This window comes from Terrapene carolina, unplaced genomic scaffold (genome assembly GCF_002925995.2).
Source record: "Terrapene carolina triunguis isolate 2854851 unplaced genomic scaffold, T_m_triunguis-2.0 Scaffold236, whole genome shotgun sequence".
NCBI classification, from domain to species: Eukaryota; Metazoa; Chordata; order Testudines; family Emydidae; genus Terrapene; species Terrapene triunguis.
The window spans coordinates 11,016,977-11,036,274 of record NW_020664587.1 but is presented as its reverse complement, the minus strand read 5'-3'; the positions used below and the strand labels follow the sequence as shown (position 1 = coordinate 11,036,274).

General features: G+C 46.2%; 1 protein-coding gene across 1 annotated transcript in view; it reads right to left on the bottom strand.

Annotated features, from left to right (window-relative positions):
- MYOM3 (myomesin 3) overlaps positions 1 to 19,298 on the bottom strand; it is a 52,382-nt gene that overhangs the window by 15,577 nt on the left and 17,507 nt on the right. Inside the window, exons 8-25 of the mRNA XM_024203632.2 lie at positions 18,594 to 18,638; positions 17,702 to 17,842; positions 16,244 to 16,405; positions 14,556 to 14,697; positions 14,049 to 14,248; positions 13,288 to 13,341; positions 11,997 to 12,124; positions 10,931 to 11,114; positions 9,791 to 9,965; positions 8,368 to 8,489; positions 7,489 to 7,676; positions 6,232 to 6,358; positions 4,904 to 5,082; positions 4,712 to 4,826; positions 3,744 to 3,900; positions 2,167 to 2,276; positions 1,381 to 1,425; positions 758 to 894 (exon numbers count right to left, since the gene is read on the bottom strand). Of these exons, the coding sequence (XP_024059400.1) occupies positions 758 to 894; positions 1,381 to 1,425; positions 2,167 to 2,276; positions 3,744 to 3,900; positions 4,712 to 4,826; positions 4,904 to 5,082; positions 6,232 to 6,358; positions 7,489 to 7,676; positions 8,368 to 8,489; positions 9,791 to 9,965; positions 10,931 to 11,114; positions 11,997 to 12,124; positions 13,288 to 13,341; positions 14,049 to 14,248; positions 14,556 to 14,697; positions 16,244 to 16,405; positions 17,702 to 17,842; positions 18,594 to 18,638 (2,411 nt within the window). The remainder of the gene's footprint in view (positions 1 to 757; positions 895 to 1,380; positions 1,426 to 2,166; positions 2,277 to 3,743; positions 3,901 to 4,711; positions 4,827 to 4,903; positions 5,083 to 6,231; positions 6,359 to 7,488; positions 7,677 to 8,367; positions 8,490 to 9,790; positions 9,966 to 10,930; positions 11,115 to 11,996; positions 12,125 to 13,287; positions 13,342 to 14,048; positions 14,249 to 14,555; positions 14,698 to 16,243; positions 16,406 to 17,701; positions 17,843 to 18,593; positions 18,639 to 19,298) is intronic.

Below are 19,298 nucleotides of genomic sequence, written 5' to 3'. Positions count from 1 at the left end.
GGAAATGGGTTGCATGCATCTGCTCTCAAAAGCCAGAAGATTTATACACAGCCAACTCAAAGACGGGTGTGAAAACCAGCCAGGCTTGCTGGGTAGGACAGAAGGGGCAGCATTAACCCTCCCCCTCATCTAACTGGCAAAGACAGTATTTCTTAGCACATGCTCAGACCAGGGCTAAATTACTCATGGGGGATTGGATTCTTTGGTGCACCAAGCTCGCTTATCATGTAAAGTGAACTTAAAATGGTTGGAGATTGCCCCTGGAGAGCCCCCCTGTTCGGGGAGAAGGTCTGCTAGTGCAAAGCTGATAGAGGTGGCTCTGCTGCCTGACCGTGACATATTCTTCATCGCTGCTCCCAACCCCCTTCTCAGCATAAGGGGAGGTAGGGTGTGTGTCAGGAATGGGGATGGGAAGGGGTCAGGGTGGAGTGAGGTTCTGTCATGCTCAGTTCTCTGCTGGCACAAGATGCCCAAGGGACGTTACATCAGCAGCTTTAACTAATGCTGGGACTTGACAGCTGAGAATCCGGGAGCAGTGACTGGCTCTCTGTCAGACCACCGGAGCTCTGCTGGGGCACGGTGTGGAATCAAGCCCAGAGTCTTTGAAAAGAAGCATAAAAATACGTGATGGGAAACAATGGCTTCTGAATCAATGATCTCATCTGAGCTTTGGTTTCATAGAGCCAGTCTAGCCCATTGTGAAGACGGGTCAGAGGAAGTTACGCACACATTGGGAGTTTAGAAGCAACACACGTACCGGAGTGCTTGAAAGCTCCTTCCCGTTGAAGATTAAATGCAGCTCTGCCTCTGGCGACAGCTTTTCCACCTCCAGCCACAGACGCACTTCTCCTTTCTCAAGGACATCGATGTTCCACCCAGAGATCAGCTCAATCACTGGAAGGAGAGGGAATGTGGCTGGTCAAGGTTGAGGATTTAGGATAAAATCCTGATCCAATTGGTATCAGTCGGAGTTTAGATATTGATCTCAATGAGGTCAGGATTTCACCCTTACTATGCATTATATCTGAATCTGAATCCTTCCCGTGCTACCAGATGTCACTCTGGGCACGAACAAGGCTCCTCCATCCCTGTCTATCATGTTCTTTGCTGGAATGACTACCGTATTGTCTTTCCATAACTTAGCCTTTATATGAGGCTAGGTTGTTGGCCTATTATTTAACCCCCAGCCTGGAGGGCCAATGGATGGCTCTTCGTCTGGTCCCCCCCGGTTGACCTGTCCAGCTTGGTTGGCCCTACCAAGAGCTCAAACTCCTGCTGTCATAGCTCCAAGGGTCACTGGCACACAAAAGTCTTCCCACAGTTCCCAGGAAAGTCTGTGTATGCTGGTCCCAAATGCCAGTTGCCACTAGTTCAACTTACATGGGTTTCTGATTTCATGACTAATTTTCCGCAAATTGTCCAGTTCTGAAAATGCAAAGAACAGCACAGGACTTAGATCAGTAAAGCCAAACTGAAACCAAAACTCATTATCAATTTATCTTGTTAACAGACCCTTCATCATCCAGGTCAAGTAGTCCTTAACAAGTACAAAACAAGTTATAGCTGAAGGGATTAGAAGAAGCTGGGAAAATAATATCCAATACTGACGACATCAGTTAGAGAAACAGCTTTAAAAAAAAGCCTAAATTACAGTAATTTTGAGGTAATATGCAAAACTCTGAGGCCTAGTCTACACTAGAAAATTAGGTCGGTTTATCTATGTTGGCCAGATGTTTGAAATATCCACATCCCTGAGCAGTGTTATTAAGACAAGCTAAATCCCCACGTAGACAGCACTAGGTCGACAGAGGAATTCTTCTATCGACCTAGCTACTGCCTCTCAAGGAGGTGGATTAGCTACGCTGATGGGAGGGGTTCTCCTGTTGGCGTAGGTAGTGGCTGTGGCACTGCAGCATTTTAAGTGTAGCCAAGCCCTGAGGCTATGAGAACATTTCCTTTCTGATGCCGTATGTCATGACCTTCAAGTTCTCATACTGTAGAAGTAATCAGTCACATCTGGCCATTTAAAAGATAGGAAATCTCCTTTCTGTTGCTATTATATGGCACCACTTCAACTCCTAAAGGTCTGGGAAGAGCTTTTGCCCAGCCATTCGGAATTAACAAATTACAGCACACAGGAAGATTTTTGTAATTATGGATTTTTACCTTCCTGGGTTAAAGTATGGCTGGCGGAGATTTCATCATCTACATCAGTTACCTCCACTGAATATGTCCCCAGATCCTTTTCTGATGCATTTTTCAGTATGAGCTTAGATCTTAAAGAAGAAAAAGAAACACATTAGGGTTCTGTCTAAAATGGGGTTATTTGAGAGAAGAATGCAACAAAGTTTGTAACTCTAGAGGAGCAAACATGTAGTAATTTGAATGCAACAGTGGGGGTATGTAGCGAGGCGGTGGGATACCCCACAGCCCCGCTGAGGGCCGAACCTCTCCTAACACCAACGTGAGCGGAGCCACTGGGTCTGGCGCCCGCCCCTCAGAGGTCACGGCGCCGACCCGGAAGTATAAAAGCCCGCCTGCAGAGCTCAGTGGACAACAAGCCACCGGAGAGAGCAGACGTCTGTGGCCGAGCTTCCGCTTGGGAGACAGCAGCAGGCCACGACCAGCCTGAGGACTTACCAGGCCAGCCGAGCCTACCCCTCACCCGTTACCCCGAGGAGGACTGGCCGAGCCTGCCCCTTTCCAGCTACCCCGAGGAGGAGCTGAGCCGGCCCCTTTCCAGCTATCCCGAGGAGGAGCCAAACCTACCCTTCGCTACCTACCCGGAGGAACCGATGCTGGTGGAGACCACCGAGGACACTAGTACGGCCCAGGTACCCTACGAGGGGGAGTGTGGAAGTAGCCCGGGGGCAGCCAACTCCGGTCTGGCTGCAACACTGCCAGAGCCTATGTCAGTGTGTTGCGGCCAGGATCCCCACTGACAGCAGCGAGTTTCCGCTGCTGCTAGGGCCCTGGGATGGGACGCAGTGGAGTGGGAGGGCCTGCGTCCCCCCGCCACCGACTCCTTGGGTGGCAGACTCCCCCTTTCCCTGGCTTAGAGAGGCTGGGACCTCTCGCTCATTGACTCAGCCCCTGTTTAAGGGCCTGAGTTCCTGACTATTTGATTGCTGCCCCGCCCTGACCTAGGGCCTGGGCCACACTACCGCCGGACCAGGACTGACGGCGGACCAGAGCGAGGCGGTGGGATACCCCACAGCTCCGCTGAGGGTCGAACCTCGGCTGAGACTTGTACAGGGTAGCACAGCCAAAATGTCTGAAAGCCTCAGCAAAAGAACAACTCTGATTCTTCCTTTCTGTGATGCTCAAGGCCTAACTGAGCTCCACACATCATGGCCTCTGCATTTGGAAGTCAGGACAGTGGTCCAGATTTGCTTGGGAAATAGAAGCAATGGGCCAAATTCATCCCTGGTGTAACATCAGCAGTGTTGTCTGGAGTTCCTAATGAGATTGGGAGTTTGGGTTCATTTTCAGATGTGTCATAAAAGTGCAAATGTTTATCTGAGGTTTGAAGGGCGAGAGGAAGGATCTTACATTTTCCATACTGGTTCTTCAGCCATCTCTAACGGAGAGGTTGAATGTTTGGGTTGGGGGGTTGAAAGCTTTGCTTTCCATGGTTTCTCTGGAAAATATTTTGTCTTGATGTTTTTCCCAGGTTTAGTGTGTAAACAGCCATCTGCCCCACCTTCCAATGCTCATTTTCCCAATGTGCCCTGCCCACTTACTTGTTGCCTTTATCTTCAGTTCTGACTCGATTAGGATCTGGAGGTCCCTCATAATCCTTTGACCAGATAAATTCAGAAGAGTCACACATATCAGGAGTTTCAAAGGCCATGTAAAGAAAGCCCTCTTTGTCCACTCCCAGTTCAATCTCATTTATGCCTGCATAAGAGAAACAAAATTTTGGAAACATTAGGAAAAAACTTTCTAATTATAAAGATAGTTAAGCACTGGGATAGGCTTCCAAGGGAGGTTGTTAAATAAGAACATAATGGCCATACTGGGTCAGACCAACAGTCCATCTAGCCCAGTATCCTGTCTTCTGACAGTGGCCAGTGCCAGATGCTTCAGAGGGAATGAACAGAACAGGGCAGTTTTCAATGACCCATCCCCTGTCATCCAGTTCCAGCTTCTAGCATTTGGAGCTTTAGGGATACCCAGAGAATGGGGTCCCTGACCATCTTGGCTAATAGCCATTGGTGGACCTATCCTTCAGGAACTTATCTAATTCTTTTTTGAACCCAGCTAAACTTTTGGCTTTCACAACATCCCATGGCAATGAGTTCCACACATTGTGTGAAGAAGTACTTTCTTTTTTTGTTTTAAACCTGATGCCTATTAATTTCTTTGGGTGACTCCCTAGTTCTTGTGTTATGTGAGGGAGTAAGTAACACTTTTTTATTCACTTTCTCCACTTTCACGATTTTATAGACCTCTATCATATATTCCCCTTACTTGTCTCTTTTCTAAGATGAACAGTCCCAGTATTTTTAATCTATTCCTATGGAAGCTGTATTCCACACCCCTAATCATTTTTGTTGACCTTCTCTGCACCTTTTCCAATTCTAATATATCTTTTTTGAGATTATGGTGACCAGAACCACAAGCAGTATTCAAGGTGTGGGCATACCATGGATTTATATAGTGGCATTATGATATTTTCTGTTTTATTTGTTCACTCTTAGGCTCATACCTGGTTTGGTTTCAACCACCACAGGATCCGAGGGGATGGAAGGTGGACCAATCCCTGCTTTGTTCAATGCCCGTACTCGGAAAATGTAGCATTTCCCCATCTCCAGGTCAGAAGCCTGCAGAAACCCAGTGTAACAAATTAACACCATGCTAAATAATAAGGAATGCTTGCCTGCTAGGCTTATATACAAACCCTCATGTGGGTGCTGGCTGTCGGCTGCTTATTTAGTTGCTTCCATTCCTCTGACCCCTCTTCGCAGACATCAATGTAATATCCAGTGACTGGACCTGCTCCTGTATACAACGGTGCTTCCCAGTGCAGCATCAGGTTTGCGTCCCGCACCTCAGTGAACCTCACATCATAGGGGGGGCCTGTTTGGAAGAAGGGTAGACTGTCAAATAGGGACATCAGAACAGATGATGCAGTAACGTGCCTCTGGTGTGAGCCTCAGATCGCAGGGTTGAGGGCAACGAATGAATGGTGGGCTCAGAAGAGGTCCTTCCTCCAGCAGGATTTGTATGAAAGTGGCCACGTTGTCCTATTTAACGTTGTTTATAATGATGTAACATACAGAGAGCTTTACATAGTGCATCAGGGTTTCCCATTCTCTGGCAACAGGATTCCAGAGCATAGGGCTCTCAACTGGCTACATGGCATAGTGTAGCAATGATCCTTCTTCTTCTTTATTATCTGTATTACTGTAGCACCGTCATGGACCAGCTGTACAAACAGAACAAAAAGATGATCCTTGTCCCATAGAGCTTCTTCTCGTGCTCTGAGGAAGAGATCTCAGCGCCTGAGGTGCCTGCTTTATTTTGTAGCAGATTACTTTTCTTTTTCCTGTGTTCCTTTAATACAGTCCCAGGAAACAGAGGGCCCAAAGGTAACGGGCCATATGGAGCTGCCCCTCTTTGCATGAGGTAAGAGGTGCTTCTCCAGGACCAGCACAGTTTGTATCTCCTTGCCTGGTGACATGTACGCTAACATTTTAGTGAAAGGGATTCAGATTCCCAAGTCACCTGCATGACTGGGAGATGGGCCCAAGCTGCAAAATTCTGGCACAGATTCCAACCCCAGCCTTCCCAAAATGTGGAAGGAACTCTGTGATAAATAAAGGGGGGTAGGGAGGAGGTAGCTCCCTTTGATGGACAGCCAGCCAGCCAGTTAGCTGTAAAATCTGTCTTGGGAGCTGTTCTTTATTTGCTTTACCTGTAAAGAACAGCTGGCTGGGTGTCCATCAAGAGGAGCTACCTCCCTCCCCTTTATTTATCACAAGCTCTGATCAGGGCTTCTGGTTCTGTCTGCTATACAGATCACAATATGGCTCCTGATCCAAACTTCCCCAAAGTTTGGTGTGTTTGGATCCAGGGTTCTTACCGGAGCTCATCAATATGACCAAATCCACAGTTTTCCAAATATCTCATATCATCACAGAAGAGTAAGTCAGTTTATCTTATGAAAGGGGGATAGTTAATGTCCCTGGAATTGTTTTCTGGCTGTTGCTGATATGTTGTCCTTACCTGGCTGTGGCATCGTCCATTCCTCACACTTGAACAAGTCACTGGGTTCAGATACTTTCCCCACTCCCGCCATGTTAGTCGCACAAGCACGGAACTCATAGAAATGTCCTTCATTGAGGTTGGTAACCTTTGAGGTCAGAAACAAAGAGATTATTAGCATAGCCTTGTATTGTACGGTGTGTTTGTAACTGGGATTCATAGATTCTAGGACTGGAAGAGACCTCGAGAAGTCATCGAGTCCAGTCCCCTGCTCTCATGGGCATGGATCTTTAAGGGCATGTTTTTAGGATGGCATGGAAAGGACTTATAAAATCCCCTCCCAACCTATTAACAAAGAGTTTTTGTAGATAATTCAATGCATCTGTTAAAAACATCCTGCGTACACATTGTATTAGGAAAGAAAAGAGCAACCTGCCAATTAAGATACCCTTAAAACATACTTTTGCCCCTTTGGCCCGAGTGGTTAGCCAAAATTTGGGGTCTTGCAGGGTTGTTTCTGTTAGGAGGAGGAATGAGTGATACAAGTCAGGTGTAGTCTTGGTGTAATCTGGTATTTACGTCTTGTTTCCCTGAACAAAGTAGGAACAAACCACAGCAGGCCGTTTCTTTGCTCAGAAATTCCTAGGTCTGCCACTCCTGCCAGCTCGGTGCCCAAGGAGCCATGTCCCTCTACTTCCGCTTCAAGTCACACTTACAGCTGCTTCTCCTGGCTTTCTGCTCTAACACACGCAGCCTGCAACAGATATCCTACACCTTGCATACAGGGAAGCTCTTCAGTCCACACAGCTGAGCTCTGACCTACTGTATGGCCTAGGTCCTCGGGTGGTAGCCCCCACACCCCATGCCATAAAGGGTTTGATTGCTCTTTCTGTTGAGCCGGAATGAGACCTCACAGGCTCTTAGTAACCCCGTAGAATAATTAGTAAGGGACACGTTTGATGCTGAATTATGAAGAATTAGAAATAGCAGCAACTTTGTATTACTCAGAACTCTCCAAACAGCCCGAGAATGCACTGGGCATCAGAATGTGGGACAAACTTGAACTGAATTGCATCCCCAAGGTCCAGCAGAGAAGTTGTCAGACTTACTGGGGACACTCAAAGGTGTGGGATGAAGAACAGGGAAAGAGCAAGATGGGGAGGGAGTCTGGGCTACAGAAGGGTCAAGGCTGGAGGAGGAAAATGGCTCACCTCTTCATATAGCCACCATTTCCACTGCCTCACACAGAAATGCAGTATTGCATTATGAAATCAATACCTTGTAAACTCGTTGAGCCATAGGTCTGATGTTGACTTCATGCCAGTCTAGCTCAGCAGCATCATGCTGATCCAGGAAGTAGCCCAGAATCTTTCCTCCTCCTTTGCGCTTTGGGGCTTTCCACCCAATAGTCATGTCGTTCTTCCCACAGCTCAGCAGGGCAAAATCACGTGGGGCTGATGGACGAGCTAATGGTGAGGACAAAGAGAGAGAGAGGAAAATAGATATTGTATGACATAGATTTGGGATCCTGCTGGCGATCCAGAAAAGAGCTGTTGATGTTGAATCAGTTAGAGTGACTTATCTGTGCCATGCATGTTCACACCAGGCTTGATTTTCATTTGCACTAAGGCCCCTTTACACTACTCTGGCAATGTAAAGGGGCCTTCAGATGGGCCTGATTTTCATTTAAATTGTGGGAAAACTCCTGGGTGTTTCAGAGCTTTATAGTTTTAACTGGTGCAGGGCAGATGCAAGAGAGGATGGGGTGAAGGCAGCAGTGTGAGATAATGGAGAACGATGACAGCGCATGACGTGACTGCTGGGAGGCTACTAATGGGGTCTGCACCGGAGAAGTGGAAGATACTGAACCAGATTCTCTGCTCTCTTGCATTTTGTGTGGTCACTTACCTGTGCCAAATGCATTCAATGCAATGTGAAACACTAACAAATCAGAGCGAGAACGTTCTACAGCCACTTTGCACAAGTGCAAATGATGAGACAAGCTGCAAGGCAGGAGAGAATGAAGCCCCCTCTACCTCTAGCTGCCTGGGGTGGGATCATTTGCAAGTGGCTAGACCCAGCTGTGCATAAAAGATACTCTGATGAGGGAGCTAGTTTTCTGTATGTGTGCGTGTGCATGTGCAATGCAATACTTACAGATAGCCGGCCTCACAATGATGGGGTCAGATTCTGGTGAGCTGTCACCCACTCCTGCTTCATTGACAGATTTCACGCAAAATACATACTCCTTCCCAGGCTGGAGCCCTGGAACAGTAAACCTATGAGAGATCATTAATTTGCTTGCACATAGCTGTTCAAAGTAAGGCAAAGAGCCCTTTGGAAAAAAAACGGCATTTCAATAATTTTATCAGCGTGCTACAATTTATTTCTGTGTCACGTGGTTATTTACCCCTATAGCTTAAAGCGCATTGACTCCCACAAGTGATACCTATTGAACAATCAGTAAATAGGGGTCAGATCTTGAGAGTTACTCAGCTGACTTTAGGCACCTCTATTCCCAATGAAATCAATGGGAGTTGTGGACATTCAGTACCTCTCAACATCTGGACCCGATAAAAGACACTTTAGTGAAGGCCTTCTGCACCAGGGCAAACTTGGAAAGAGAGCGTGTTTAATGACTTGTCTCCTAGCTCTTCTTATTGGATCAGAGTCTCATTCACACCAAGGTCCCTTTACACTGCTCTGCCTATGGAAAGGGGACTTAAAGTTTACACTTACTTTGAGATCTCTTTGTGCTGCCAGACTGCTGTGAAGCGACCTTTGTGTAAATGAGAATCCGGCCCCATTGAGTTTCAGCCTGACAGGTATCTATGCTCTGATGCCACCTGCCCTTTGTGAGCACCAGTGCATTTTACTCATGGGGTGACTGAGCATGTGCTGAGCATCCCCTAAAACGCATTCCCCGAGAAGCATCTATTTCAGACCATACCTGCCCACTGTCCAAAATTGCACTTTCTGAGGCAGTGTGGCCTAGTGGATAGACCACTGGACTGAGACTCAGGAGACCTGACTCTGCCACTGGACTGCTGGTGACCTTGTGCAAGTCACTTTCCCCTCCCTGTGCCTCAGTTTCCCCATCTATAAAATGGGGATAATGATAAAGCACTTGGTAAAGTGCTATATAAGAGCTAGGTATTATTATAGGCATTTTCTAATTTCATTAACATCAGGCCCTATAACAAGAGGGATTCCCTTACTCCCTATTCTTGAAAGATGACACATTGTTCTACCATAGAGCAAATACAAATGGTCTGTCGTTCCACAGACACTGCGAGATCTACCTTCCCAGTAATGACTGTGCTCTGACAACACATGGAAACATGTGCTACTTTGCTGCCCCACATGTTAACTTGCCTCAGATGTTAAATTAAATCTGGACATTCCAGAACCTGAACAGTGGTTCGGTTCTAAAAACAGGCAAAGGTTTCAGATGTGTGCTATGTGTGCGCGTATGTATAGGGAAATTCTTTTTTTTATCTGCACTCCATTCCTACCATAAACACAGAAATCCAAGTGAATGCACCGTATTTGCTGAATGGAGGTCAATTGCTGAACTCACTTGTTACATGTCACGGGTTTATTGTTGACAGTCTGCCATTCATCTGTCCCAACCTCACGACAATATACGTAATAGCCGAGGGGCTCCTGACCCTCCTTCAGCTTATCCCAATGCACAACAACAGACGTCTTGGTGTCTCTGAAAGCTAGAACCTGAGAGGGAGGTGGGAGGGGTGCTGAAAAAGGGGAAAAAATGGAACAATTTAAGGTTTATTCTATTTACAAATTGTAACTCAGTTCCAGGAGTGACTTGGGATGTTTGATATCCGCATGGCCGGGGCATCATTTCCCAAAGCAGAGCACCGTGTCTGGACCCAATCTCCTGATTGCAGCCTGTGGGTGTGTCTGTCTGTCTGTCTCTGGATTTATAAGGCCTCATTCTTCTCTCACACCCGTGTAACTCCATTGATATCACTGGAGTTACTCCTGGGGTTTACACCTACCTAAATCAGAGGAGAATCAGGTCCCAATTCCCAACTCCACATGCTGTTTTGGGGCCAAAATACAAAGTTCACACTAGATGGGAGCAGCCAGAGGCACAGAACACCCTGAATGAACTTCAGGCCACCTTTAAACAAGAGAATGAAAAAGGCCAGCACGAGGCCCAGTGGCCTAACTTTAGCGTAACACATGGAAAACACGGGTATGAGTCTTTGCCTCCTCATATTCTAGACATCACAGCCCAAATATTACACAATTATCCCCCCCAACCAAACATCCCATGTCATGCTGCTGCTCATCCTGGAGTCCCCAGAGACTGACTCCATCATCCACCATTGCAGAATGAGGCTGTGGCCTTCCTTATTGTTCTGCTATGTGCTACATCTGTCTTAGAGCATGCACGACACAGGAGGCATTTGAGCAAGTTCCAGAAGTATGCTTGGAATGGAATATAGGGACTTGATCAGTTTCCTCTTTTTAATAACTTTAATTCCAGCCTCATTGGTTGGTTAGATTTACACTGTGTGCTGAACAACTGCAATGTAATTAAGTGTGGATTTAAGGCTTTGAGAGACTTCCTGAAGTCCAAGTGAGAGCTGTAATGATGTACCGCAATGCACAAAGAAAAGAGAAAATAAGCCAATGCTAGTGTTATGATGCATCACCTTTTCCATGTTATTAGTGCGTTTTATATTGTTACCTAATCTTGTTCCAGCAGTAATGGGCTCACTGGGCAAGGACGGCTCGCTTACTCCGTATTTGTTAGCAGATCGCACTCGGAAACAGTACGATTTTCCTTTCACAAGATCAAAGAGTGCAAATCTTGGGGAATTCACCGCCGTCTCCAGATTGACATTTTGCCAGCTGTTGCTGCCTGCAATGGACTGGAAAGGAAAAGATGGCAATTTACAATCCAGAGAGATGAAAACTGTATGGAGCGATTACTCGCTGATCCGACAGCGTAACTGTGTACTGTATTTGAGAAATAAAGATCTTCTTTACCTGAACTAAATATTTCTTGGGGGCCAATCTAGCCCCTTCCTCGTCAGCCACAAAGGGCCCCTTTGCAGCAGAGGTGGTGCAGTGCTACTGTGCAGGTGGGGAATGGACATGTGGGGGTAAGATATGAAAGGAGCAGGGAAGAGACGGAGGAGAACCCAGAATGTTTGGTACTGTGCAGTTCCTCCCATCCTCTCTACTGCTGATGGCTGGGTAAGGGCCAATGGAGGTTACTCCATCCATATAGGTGGAGTAGCCTTCCACATATGGCCTATGGAAAGAAGATTCCTTCCTCCCCGCCTGCTCGTCGGCTCATCATCATGGGCCAGGCATCAGGATCTGGATTTACGCTCTTGTAAATTTAGTACTAGTGAAAGGCTGACAGGGCCATTTCGAACACAATATGGACCGCACTGGCAGTTTCCCCACACACTGCCCTCTCCATGTGTCTTGTTCCAGATCTGGACTGGCCATGCTTAGGAGAGAGAGCGTAGCTCAGCATCCATACCTCATTGCCTCTCTGCTGAGGCTACCCTCAAGGGCACCAGTTGTGCTAATGCCTTTGTGATGTGGAAAGCCTGTTTTCAAGGAATTGAGACTCACCCACTCATTGTACACAGCCCACCACTGACAAGCTATCAAAACAGCATTCTGTCACTACTGACCTGTGCTGGACTCTGAGCGGTAACCTAGAGGTGAAAGGGGATGTATTCCACTGCCAGTCTCCAGAGTGGTAATATTCACCCTTCCGTAGATTATTTCCTTACCTTTTCCACATAATAACTCAGTGGCTCCTTGCCTCTGGGATCTGGTTCATCCCAGGAGAGGGCCACGTAATCTTCTCTGATCTCACTCGCATGAACGTTGGTGGGTGGCAGAGGAATTTTAATCTTGCCTGTGGGAAGCCAGAATTTGATACTGGTTCAGTGATAACATACCAGGAAAGGACTCTCCTATTAAACAGGGATGTTTATGCTTTTTCAGTATCAGGTAAGCTCCTTTGGTGTAAAGGAGAGGCCTTTAACCCTTTGCACGCATTGGGGATAGAGAAGGCAAACTTCCTCCTATGCATTCATTTGGTTGTCAATGTTCTGATAATTTTTAATGATAAATTATTTAATTCTTTGCTCTCATCTTCTTATTTAAATAAAGGGACGTAGCTGTCATCATACTCTCACTTGCTCTGGAGGTACAAAGGGCCCAGGATCTGGCCTGCAGTGTCCACCTTTGAGTACATTACTTTGCCAGTGTCTCTTTCCATTACACCCAGTTTCAAAACACTAGAGGATTTTGCGGTGCACGTTACCAGACTTTGTGGTCCTTCTTAATCCTATGGCCACGTTCCTCAAGCTCCAGATACAACTCCCTCTCAGGAGTTCAGCTGATAACACAGAGTTCCAGATGGCTGTGTCTGGGCCGAATTCTAACCCTCAGCAGCCTCACAATGGGGTTGCACTAAATGAGGAAAATATTGTCTCCACGAGTAAAATTTTCAAAAGTCCCTACATACCATTTTCAAAAGTGAATTAGGCGCCTAAGTCCTATTGACTTTCAATGAGACTTTTAGGTTCCTAAGTGCCTAAGTCACTTTTGAAAATGAGACTTACGGACAGATTTTTAAAGGTATTTTGGTGCCTAGTGGGATTTAAAAAAGCATCTGCGAGCCTAACACCATGGTTAACACTCAGTTAGGCATTGCAACGCAGAGCAGAACAATGCCTAAATACCTGTAAAAATCTGGGCCTTAGTCACTTTTAAAAATGGGACTTGGGCACTTCTGGAAATTATACCCCATAATCTTTTGCTTTTAATAAAAACTCTACGCTACTCCTTAGACTGAAGTCTCTAGGCTTGACACAATCACAAGTCTAACAATATCTAACGGCTCCATTATAAACTGGCCTTGTATTCTGGAATGCTTCTGTTTTCTTGGAGTGTAAGAAAACATTTTCCTGTGCATATTTCCTCCCAGAGTCCTATGAAATACTATTTTGGCATCCTTGTACTATAACAAGCATTAGTTTATAAAAGGAGGGTTAAGTTTAAGTTTGAAATTACCTTCCAGTTCATCTTTGGAAATTGTAATCTTCTTTCCGTCATCATAAGGGATGGCTAGTGATTTAAAAAAAATCAGTATTATTCACCAGGAGAAAAAGCCACAAGTTTAGTGGAAAGACAGAGACAAGAATCCTGGGTTTCCCTATATGCACACAAAGCCCATACGCTGGGGTAGTTTGGCCTTCTCCCTTTCTGTACCAGTTTGTACCCAGAGAAGTGCGACAAACTGAAAACTAATTAAAAAAATTATAGGAACTTCCTTGACATTAAAAATACAAAAATAATCATTTTGAGTTAGACTCATTTTAGGCCCAGATTCAGTTTGCCCGTTGCCACTTTTGTCTTCCCATTGCAAGCACTCCAGACAGTCAGGGGTGTGTGAGCAGAGATTGAACACTGTTTGGGTAAGAGAGTAACACATGGAATGATAGGGGCAGACACTCAGGTGGTGTCAATCATCCTGGTTTCATTGGTTTCCCTGGAGCTCTGATGATTTATATGTGCTGAGGATCTGCTCACAGTCTTTGCCTATCCAGTGCTGTTCACAAATTGACAATGGTGTTTTAGGTCAGTCTGTCTCCAGCTTTTTCAGTCCGGACCAATGACTTCAGCTGGTGATTCCAGCAGGGCGGAGGCATGTTTGCAGCAGAGGGGCTGCAGTGATGTTTGTGAGAATAGGGCACTTTGGATAAGTCATCCCGAGTTACTTCCGCAGCCTCACAGAGCACATAGAGGAATAATATCCTGTTTCTGATACATACTCATCACTCTTTTTTCCTCATTGGGGTCTTTCATTGTGACTGGGTCGCTGGCCTTGGAAGGGTTACTGATGCCTGAGTGGTTGACGGCCTTTACCCGGAACTGGTATGTCTTTCCCTCCATGAGGCACAAAACAGGGCACCTGCAGGTCTTCACAGGCATTTCGTTATATGGCACCCACTCGTCTGTGCCCGCCTCGCACCTGCAACGAAGCAAGACCATGCAGTACCTCCATGGTGTTCCCCGAATGTGGCAGCGGGCATTCTGCAGGTTATAACTTTGGTAAAGGGACCGCTCAGTGCAACAAACATATGTCTACTCACAGGACTGCAGGCTGGGATCTTGCTGCTTTATTTAATTGCATCACAACAAAATTGGGGTGGGGGGAGAAAACTCCCATTGATTAAACAGGAATTGAGGAGTGGAGCATAGTGCCATCCCATAATACTCTGGGTATCCCTGGTAACCCTATCATGACCACTTTACTACAATAACATAATCATACAGACCTTTCAATAAAATAACCGAAGATTGGACTTCCTCCACTATCGCTGGGTGCTACCCAGGAAAGGAGCAGGCAATCTTTATTTACATCATGGCATTTCACGTTGAGGGGGGATCCAGGTGCACCGGCTGTTGCTGCTGCAGCATCTAAAGGAATATAGAGCAATGTCTGTTAAACTGTTTTTTTCCACCTGTGTTCTGAATCTTTCAGTCTCCAAACACTCTGTTGTCTACAGAGAGAGGCTGCCATTTTGTGTTCAGCTTGCTGCAGACTGCAACAGAGGAGATACCCACACTCTGCGCTCTCTCTCATGGAGATATTCATCCTGTTCTTTCCTCTTCTTATTCATTTGTATTGCAGTAGTGCTTAGGGCCCCATGGTGCTAAGTGCTGTACAAATGCAGAACAAAAAGATGGTCCTTGCCCCAAACAGTTTATAGTCTAATCTATATTCTTTCTTGTTTCATTGTTGTCTTTGGGCGTGCAGGGAAAACAGTCTGATCTGCATGGTCAGGAAAAAATCCACATTGTAAAACTGTAGATAAATGTATTGAGCTCTAAAAGGAAGACATAACTCCAGAATACAACAATGGAGGAGCTTCCTATATTATACTGTGACCCTAATAAATGTACGAGTGGAAAATATTAGCAAATTCAATTCTGAATCATTCATATTAAGAGTAATTTCTTTTCAGATTAATAACAAGGTCAATTTTTTTTAAGATCTTGAGAAGAACAAGAACTGACCTACTCAGTATATAAAAAAAATAATCCAGCATCTGATCAGAGTGAAAAAGATTTGTCATGCTGATAGAGCAAACAGGTTCTGCAGTTAGAACTGGACACTGTCCAGCAACCCTGACCTTGTCTTGTAAATCTGAGTAAATGGCTGTTCAGTAACTCTTGTTACTGAAAGCCCACCGTCAATTCTCTGTTTGGCCATTAAGGGCTAAACTGGATTCCCCACATCAAATCTGAGACGTGTGGCACAGAGCATTTCTCTGAGGGAAGGAATTCTTTGCCCAACGGGGTAATGTAGCCACATCATGCTGCTTCTGCATTCCTTGTGGGGATCACTGGCAAGAGCGTTTACATAGCATTGGTGTCATCTCTGCTTTCCCCTCACCCACCCCAAACCTGCCCCCAAATCCCACTGCATAGGGGAGCTGCAGAGCTGAGCTCCATGGTATGCAGACCCCTTGCAACAGCTCCCCAAGTCCTATGCTACTTTGGTTGCAGTGTTTCTTGTACCCCACATTGCTGTGGAGAAGGGGGCAGGATTTGCCCCTCCAAAAGCAAATGAAATCTATTCTCTACCTCCAGTACTGCCTAGGCCACATCTGATAATTACAGGGGGAAGGGTGTTGTGTGTGGTGAACAGATAGGCTTTCTTTTCCATTTTCTGCACTAAGGACTCTGCTGTCCACAGAGGCAGGCAGCCATTTTATGCTCAGTTCAGTGCAGATTACTACAGAGGAAACACAATGGGAAGTCAACAGGATTTGGGCCTAAAATCCCAAGTGCCTAAGTCACTATTGCAAACGGGACGCAGGCACTTTTGAAAATGTCACCCCTGGGTTCAAGTTGGGGGCAGTGTGGGAAGGCCTTTCATTGTGAATGAGGCTGTGAATTTTCCCACCCCAGTGGATCAGAAAAGGGCTTTTGCTTTGAAAGGATAGAAACCTGTAGGTACCTCTAACAAACACGTAAGCACTCTGCTCGTTGTACCCGTCCAGTGTAGGGACACGGACAGTATAGAATCCCTCATCTTCTTTGTAAGCACACAACACGGTCAAAGAAGCCTCGCGATCCAAACACTTTATTTGATGGCGATCCGAATCCTTCAGAAACTCGCCTGCAGGGAAATGAAAACTCAGTGGAACTCCTCCTGAACTACGCCCTGCTCAGAGGGGCATGCAGCACTTGTACACGGTGTAAAATGCTGAGCAGGACGGGCACTGCAGTCTGCAGGGGACCCTGCGCCTACACTAACACAATGTTGCTCACAGCTAGCAAGGCCCAGATCCTCAAAGAGATTTCATTTCAATGGGAGTTGGGTGCATGAATACCTTTGAGTTGCTGAGCCCAAGTTACTTCTGCCTGCTAGCAGATCTGAGGCATTACAGGCTAAGCTCATTAGCCAGATGAGGAACAAGCTCAACCCCCTGCCTTCTGAGACGCAGTCACACTCTGGCCACATCCTTCTATCTGTTATCCTTTGCTCTTGCTGTACGCCAACGCAGGAGGTTTGGGACTCACTTCTACTCAGTGTGGAGGACCCTGAGCTAGAGGAGTAACTCTGTTCACTCTCAGTAAATAGCAGGCATTTGTCTGAGGGCCACAAGAAGCCATGACACATAGTAACAGTACCTACTGCTTTTCATGAGCAGATCTCACACTGTCATACAAACCAGCTCGGTACCCTCATTTTACAGATAGGGAAACTGAGGCACAGAGCGGGGAAATGACTTGCCCAAGGTCACCCAGCAGGCCAGTGGCAGAGCCAGGATTAGAACCCGTGCACAAATCTACACCAAGCCAGCATATTTTGCTTCTATCCCCAAGCCTTGGGAGAGTTCAGATATGGATCTGAACTCTGTGCATCAGGCCCATCTTTAGAACACAGCACAGTCTGCTGCTTGCACAGCTGATTCTCGCAGGGCTACTTGTAAAACAAAGGCAGTCTTACTGTGTTGCTCCTGGGACAGGTGCAGCCTCCCACAGCTTAAAGGCACAGAGGCAATTAGCATCCTGGTAAAGACCAGTGTCCTTGATTTTGCAGCTCTGTTTGTAACTTACCCTCCTATGGGCTGTCTGGGAGGGCTACATTTTACTTCATTCGCCAGTGTCTCCTCTGGCTTTACAGGAATATAATAGCAACACTTTGCACTTCCACTGTGTAGAACCAAGGTTCCTAACAACTCTTTATAAACATGAATGAATTAAGGCTCATGTCACCCCACGAAGCAGGTCTGTATTCTTATCCTTGTTTTATGGATGAAGAAATGGAGGCCCAAGTTAAGGGACGTGCCAGAACTGGGAACAGAACCCAGGAATCCTGGCATCCAGTTCTCTTCTGCAAGCACTAGACCAGAGCTTATAGGGGGAAAGCAGTTGTATCAAAGAAAGCTATGTGGATACGAATACACACCGTCTCTGAACCAGGTGATATCTCGTTGGTGTTGAAGTAGATCAGAAGAAAAGAAGCAGGAAAGGGTGAAAGGTTCCTTCTCTCTGGAGAATAGGGGCTTCAGTGAAAAGGCAAAATCTGCCTCCTGGCCAATGAGTGATCCTGTGAAACAAGAGCAAAACCATGCAGCCATGATTAAGGCTACAGTTTTGTCACGGCGGTCACAATGGTCACAGAAATCGTGAATTTGTGTCAAGGCCCCCAAACGGAGTGGTGTTGTAACCTAGCGCCCAGGTTCGCAGCGCCACTCAGATTTTGTCCTTCTGCCCCTCCATCTCCTGAGAGGCGGAGGAACCAAACCTGAGTGGCGCTGCGACCCCATGTGCCGGTCGCAAAGCCCAGCATGGGGAGCCGGCCCAAGCCCTGTGGAACAGGAGCTGCCATTGTGGGGTGAGTGCAGGGCTGGCTCGTTCTGCAATCCCCATCCTGCTCTCAGAACATAAGAATGGCCATACTGAGTCAGATCAAAGGTCCTTGTCTTCTGACAGCGACCAATGCAATGTGCTTTACAGGGAATGAACAGAACAGGTAATCATCAAGGGATCCATCCCTTGTTGCCCATTTCCAACTTCTGACAAACAGAGGCTAGGGACACCAGAGTCTTATCAGTTTTTCCCCACACCTCTGCTGTGAAATTTACTAAAAGTTTCCATGACAAAATCACAGCCCTAGTCACGATAGAAACAGGAGCCTCCTCAGTTAGTGTCATTATTGTAGTCATTCATCTAGTGCCAAAAGTGTGTGTGGTGCTTTTCATAAACATCAGGCTACTGGGAAGAGGTACACCTTGTCTGACCCTGTGCCAGGGGGCCTCAGCCCGTACAAAAAAACTCAGCAACAATAATTTACTCACTTTTGTATATTTCTGAATCAAATCCTGACTCCTTCCCATAATATTCTGTAAAAGAAGGTGGAGAGGATGGGAGGAATAAACACATTTAACAAATGTATGTTTTAATATTTACCTTCCTCTTAATAATATGCAATGATACTTAACTCTTATGTATTGTATCACTTCTTCAAAATACGGTCCACTACAAACATTAAATATTAGCCTTCAAAACACACCTGGGTGGTGACTTCTCCAAGTAGGAACACTTTCCAGTGCAGAGCCTTTTACTAGCTTAACAAACTGATAAGGATCACTTCACCCATAACTGAAATGCAGCCACCCCTGGGGCAGAGCCTGGCATCTATTCAACACCACATGGCAACACTACACAACAACACAGGAATGGAAGGGAAGAAGAATATTCTGTTGAAAGTGCTGGGGAAATTTAGGACAGCCGAACATACTAGTTATTGATGCTGGAATATGGCCTGGACACCGAGGTTAAGCTGCCATACCATTGCAGAAAATGATATGGGATCTTTAATGACCACATATGGCCTGGACCTCTGGTTTGTGACTCATCCCAAGGACAGCATGTCCAGAAGTACAGAACGTTCCAAGACATGGGCTCACTACTGGCTCAGAGGGAAAAGTGTCATACACTGAATCACCAGCAGCACTTATTGCGGCACCTACGTGTTTCATGGAGGTCTCTCCCATGAGAAC